The 5,743-nt window shown below is 54.5% G+C and overlaps 1 protein-coding gene across 10 annotated transcripts in view; it reads right to left on the bottom strand.

Moving 5' to 3' along the window:
• The window catches only part of Bin1 (bridging integrator 1), a 62,225-nt gene extending 57,844 nt beyond the window's left edge, over positions 1 to 4,381 (bottom strand). For 4 of the 10 annotated variants that reach the window (XM_026783568.1, XM_026783567.1, XM_005355874.2 and 1 more), the window contains exon 1: positions 4,071 to 4,371. In XM_026783568.1, coding sequence (XP_026639369.1) covers positions 4,071 to 4,154 — 84 coding nt within the window. In that variant the 5' untranslated portion in view covers positions 4,155 to 4,371. Of the gene's footprint in view, positions 1 to 4,070 lie in introns of all 10 variants that reach the window. The other 6 variants (XM_013349514.2, XM_005355885.3, XM_005355886.3 and 3 more) reach the window with 3 other exon arrangements.
• Between the last annotated feature and the right edge of the window lie 1,362 nt (positions 4,382 to 5,743).

Below are 5,743 nucleotides of genomic sequence, written 5' to 3'. Positions count from 1 at the left end.
TCCAGAGCATCCCCCAGGACTCTGTCCCCCAGCACCCAACACCCCATCCGGGATGCAGGCTCCTGCAGGGAAGATAAACCATTTACGTAAAGAATTTTCAGGAAATCTGATCTAGGCTGGAAGGTTCAGCAGAGCCTGTCCAAGCTCAAGGAGAGAGGCCCAATGCAGAGAGTTCTAGAAAGAGAGGAAAGGAGATGGGGCGTGGGAGGTGGGGACTGAGAATAAGCCTTCATCTCTCCAGGGCAGAGGGAAGCACAGCAATAGAAAAAAAAAAGGTTGTAGAGTATGCCTTGCATGGAAGGCAGCTGTTTAGGCTGGGACCTCAGACTGGGAAAAGCCTGTGTAAGTAAAATCGGTGGCCCAGATGACCTCAGTTGCAAGGGCTCTGTGATTCTAGCAGGCAGTCCGGTCTATGCAGCAAGAGTACATCCTGTTAAAGGGGACCTATGCACCTGCTCCTGCAGGTAGCCTAGCTACTCTTTAGGTCACTACCAGAAGCTTGACGTTCCAACCCAGCTCACACTATGGAAACTGGTGTGCCTACCACAACGGGAGACCTTGGCCACGCACAGGAACACAGTGCAGTCCACTGCCCTGAGTCAGGGTGGCCTAACAGCAACATGGCGCAGTCTACCACCACGTGTCCAGGTCCTATAAATAACCACACTGCCCCTTTGCTGAGCATCTGTTCCACATGCCAGAGATGTGCGGTGCACTGACAACCCCAGACTTCCCACTCCCACTGGTGCTCCCCACCCTCTGGCCTACACCCCTCTAAGCAGGCTCGGGGACAGCCACAGCCATCAGGGAAACATTCCCGCCAAATCCTGTGCTCAACCACTGACCCAGGACTGGGAGAACAAGGCCCAGCCTCCCTCACACAGTCTTCCCTGAGGACTCCTAGGCCATGGGCTTGGGCAGGCAAGATTCCACACCCCCCCCAACCCTCAGCTGTCCTTTTCCCCAACTACCCCATCCCCCAATGGGCCCAGCCCGCCAACCTCTAATCCTCTTGTCATCTGACCCAGCCTCCACCCTAAAATGGCTTTGCCCAGTCACCCTTCTGAGGCCCAAAAATGGACACAGTCATTTATAGAGGGTCAGCTAAGCCAAATGCAATGGGAAGATGACCTCATGAAGCCCATGGTTCTGGGCTCCAGGCACACACACTCACTACAGACACAGCAGCAGTGCAGGAGTAAGCACCATGGAGGCCTAAGCCATATGCTTCCTGCCTGAGGCAGCATGCCGGGACTCAGCCTAGGACAAGGCTCCAGGCATGTGTGCAGGCAGGAAAGTAGAAAGAATACAACCAGCTCGCTCCCAGGTCTGGGCCAGTCGGGCCTCCAAGACCAAGAACCCAAGGACCCACATTCTTTCATAAACATCCACTAAACACCCACCAGAGCCGGAGAGACACAAGAGGGTCACAAGTACAACTCTGTCCAGGTCAGTGAATCAAAGAACAGCAACCCAAGACCCATTAGGGGCCACAGAGGAGAGCTGGTCCTGTGACCTCCTCACAGGAAGGACCCCATGACACTAGAGGGCACAGCGCACTGTCATTCTCTGAGTATCCATAGCTGTTAGGGTTGAGAAGTTGGGAAAAATTAATGTGAACCAATAGGGTCTTCCTTCAATGTGAACAGACTGTAGGCTTTCTTTTTCTTTTTTCTGTGTGTATGCCCTTGCATGTAAAGGCCAGAGCTCAACAGCGGGTCTCTTCCTCGATTGCTCCACCTTCTTTTTTGAGAGGATCTCTCGCTGAACCTGGAGCTTGCTGATCTAAGCAACCTGACTGACTGGCAAGTCCCAGAGATCCTCCTGTCTCCACCTCCCCAGTACTGGGACTACAAACTCACAACACTCCTGCACCCAGTTATACACATGGGTTCTGGGGATCAAACTCAGATCCTCATGTTTGTTCGGCAAACACTTCTCCACTTGAGCTATCTCCCTTTCCACCAGCCATCCTTGCTCAAAAAACACCCTTCTGTGACAATAAAAAATAAAAATTTCCCTGTGGCTAGTTTATTTGACCAAGAAAGGTAGGCCCAGTGTCAGGACTGCTTGTAAGATCCCATTAGCAGTGGGCATTGAATAGATTATTGGTAACCACGAGAAGATATTGGGGAGGCACCCAGTCAGTATACCCAAGCTGTGACAAATGCAGGTTCCAAGTGTCAGGATAAGTAGAAGAGGACAGTATCTAGCTAAGACACAGGGTTTCCTGAAGCAGAGTCTGTAAGACCAAGGAGGGAGAGGATGGGAAACAGGCTACCGTCTCAGGATACCTGTCAGACTGTCTTAGCTTCCCCTGGGCAAATGGTCCCTCACTAATGCCCATGGGGCACAGAGCAGCCGTGGTAAGAGGCAAGTGCAGACCCATGAAGCCCAGGCTCAGACAAGGCCAGCTGCTGGCTAGAGGCATGGTCCACAGCCAACCAGCTGCCAGCCAACTGCCCAAATCCTCTTTGCGGGCACTGAAAAGAGAGGTGGCAGCAATACAGGAAAGGGACAGAGCCTACACTTACAGCCCCCAAGGCTGTATCAAAGGGGCCTACTGCTAGAAAAAAATGCATCTGGGCAGAGATGCACACCAGCAGGCAAGAGGAGCAGGAGCTGCATGAAGTTGGTCTTCATGTAGTGGGGGCAGGGAACTTGTCTCAGCTTACACCCAGTGTTTCCATTCATTTCTTTTAGCAGTGGGAAATAGGCTCCAGGCACCTTAAATGAATTACTAGGTCATTAGGAGCCAGGGTGGCTGTATCTGTCTATTGCTCCAGCCACCAGCAGACTATGGGGGGTGGGGGGAGCTCTAATCTCTCTCTCTTCCTTTTCCTCCTGGATGGGGTAAGGTGCTCTAGCCAGATCTGGAGATTAGCAAGAGCTTCTCCATACTCAAATAGTTCACCCCCCTCCTTAGCTAGTAACCACAAGGATGAGGAGGAGGGCTCTAAGGAAGCTCCCCCCCCCATCATATCACGTGTCTGCATCCTTAGGGAGCTCACAGCTCTCAGCTGCAAAAGTCATTGTTTATAAACAGCCCCAAGACTGGCAGAAGAAGCCAAGCCTGTCCCTGTCCCCACCAGGACCCGGCCCAGCTAGAGCCATGGGGGGCTATCCCTAGCAGAAACACAGATTGTACAATCTCAGATTTCAGAGTCGGAATTGGCAGGGGAAGTGGCGTCAGCAGCTGGCGTGATCCAATTCAATAAGCCAGGGATGGCTAGGGGTAATAGGCAGGCCAGCGAAGGACCCCCGCCCCCATCCCCCGCATTTCCTGCACAGTCAGGGTGTCCCAGGAAGCCCTGATCCCATCCCCAGTAAAAACCCCATAGTACTCTCAGACAACAGGAATAGGGTTTCCTGGGGCGCCCTCCACACCCCTCTTCTGGGCCACCCGTTTAGCCTGGAGGTCCCACCATCACTCTCTCTCTAGCGGCTGAAACCGCCAAAGCCCTGCTGGGGCGAGGGGTGCAGAACCCTCTGCAATCAGGCGGGTCTGGGCGGGACCATCTAGGCCTCAGGCACCTCCTGGAAGGAGAAAAGCAATCCCTCCTTCAGGAACTAAGGTAGAGGGGCCGTAGGAAGGAGAGGGCAGTGGGCGCCCGCACAGAGCAGTGGGCGCCCGCACTAGCCAGCTGGGAAAGTATAGCCTTAAAGTCTGGGACGTGTACAGCCCTAGGGGCGGCGAGACAAACTCCCCCCCCCCATGCAAGCCCCGCCTGGATTGTCCGCGTGGGTCTAGAGAGCTGGGGGTCACCTCCCAGCCTCCGACCCTTGGACTCCAGGGTAGGATGAGAGTGGACCCCGCGTCCGAGAAGCAAACCAGAGCGTGGGCCTCCACTCCTCTGCAGAGGAGCGGCGAAGGTGTAAACCGGTGGGGGGAAGGGGGAGACCGGCTGGACAGCTGCGCCCTCCTCTGCCGGAGCCCGAGTGGGGAGAAGGGGACACCTTAACTGCAGGGAGACCAAGCCCGGGGACTCCTCGGCCACGACCATCCGGAAGTGACCAGCTCGATCCCAGGGGTAGGGGTGAGAGGTGTGGCAGGTTTACCGGTCGCTCACCTTCTCCTGCGCTCGGGTCAGCTTCTTCTGCACGTTGCTGGCGATCTTCCCCGCCGTCACCCCCTTGCTCCCCATCTCTGCCATCGCGGCGCCTGCCTCGCCCGTAGCGGGCGCGGATAATGGCGCGGGGAGGCGGTGCGCGCCGCACTCGCAGCCTCCAGCCCCGGCGCTCCACCAGCCTGGGCTCTGGCTCCACGCCGCGCACTAGAACAGCTCAGGGGACTGACGGAGACGGAGCGTGCGCGAGGAGAGCGAGTGAGCGACGCGGGGATCCAGAGAGGGAGGGACCCACGGGGGAAGGGAGGAGGCGGGGAGAAGGGACTAGCCGCGGGCGGGTCAGCGCCCCCCGCCCGCCCCCTCTGGACACGACACTGCCTTTTAAAGGGCCATTCTGGAATCCAGATTCCAACCCGCAGGAGGAGGGAGCCTCGAGGGCAGGCGCTGGGGGCTGCGAGACAGGGACTCCCCGGACGGACGTGCTGGCGACTTCGTCTGGGGGTGGGAACTACCTACGCTGTCCTTAGTTCAGCGCCACCGCGATCCTCCTCCCAAGCAGGTACCTCCTGCAACCCTAGAAAGGTAACCAGGTGAAGGAGTTGGGTGCTTTCTAAATTCTACGAAAATGTGCGGGGGATGGATGCCTGCGTGACCCTGGAATCCCTGAGTCGCCAGAGGCTGAGAAAATCCCGCTGGAAGCCCGGCGTCTGCCTCCTCCTGCACCCTGGGGCTCGTCTCTCTGTCCCTTTCTCTATACCTAGTCCAATGTCATCCAAGCATTTGGTTCTTTCCAGTCTGCCTTTAACTATCATTCTAACGAACCTTAACTGCATGTTTAATGTGCGCCTGGCATTGTGCTGAGTGATTTGGTAAGCATTATTTCACCATGTCACCAAACAGTGAGGGAAAGCTCCAAATTATTACCATTTTACAAATGAAACTGCATTCTAGGCTTTGCCACCAATGCATGGGGGCGGGAAGAAGGGGTTGCCTAATCCTGTAATAGGGAAATGATTAAGGGTCATTCAGTATTCGTGAAGATAAGCTTATCCAATGACACGTACTACTTAGTCACTAGTGGGGGAGGGGCTTGCTACAACTTCTGGGAACACCAATATTCCCGGGATACTCAAGTCTTTTATGCAAAAAGACACCTGGGGAAGCAGAAACAGGCCTGCTGTTACCTGAGGCTTGCTGGTCAGCAAGCCTACTGTACTTGGGGAGTTAGGGGCCAATCAGAGACCCTGTGTCAAAAGGGCAGCTCAAGCTGTACTCTGGCCTCATGTGAACACCACACACACACACACACACACACACACACACACACACACACAGGATCATGCGCACAAATACACATGGCAGGGTGTTTCCATATAACTGATACCTATTCCCCCACATACTTTAAACCATTTCTGATGACTCAGAATGTCTAATATATGCAAATATTGTGTCAATAACTTATATTGTTTTGTTTAGGGAATAAGGACAAGGAAAAAGAATTCAGTATAGATATTCAGTGCAGATAAATTTTTTCCCTGAACATTATCAGTACTCAAATGAACTTGAGTGCCCCTGGGGCCTAGTTATGTCCAAAAAAACATGGACAGGAGCCAGGGTATGAGACCTATGGAATGCTCACAGTAGACAGAGGAGCAAAGGTAGCTGGGACAAGGTCT

The sequence above is a fragment of the Microtus ochrogaster genome, chromosome 18 (genome assembly GCF_000317375.1).
Source record: "Microtus ochrogaster isolate Prairie Vole_2 chromosome 18, MicOch1.0, whole genome shotgun sequence".
Lineage (NCBI taxonomy): Eukaryota > Metazoa > Chordata > Mammalia > Rodentia > Cricetidae > Microtus > Microtus ochrogaster.
The sequence above is the reverse complement of the archived record's forward strand: the minus strand, read 5'-3'. Positions and strand labels throughout refer to the sequence as shown.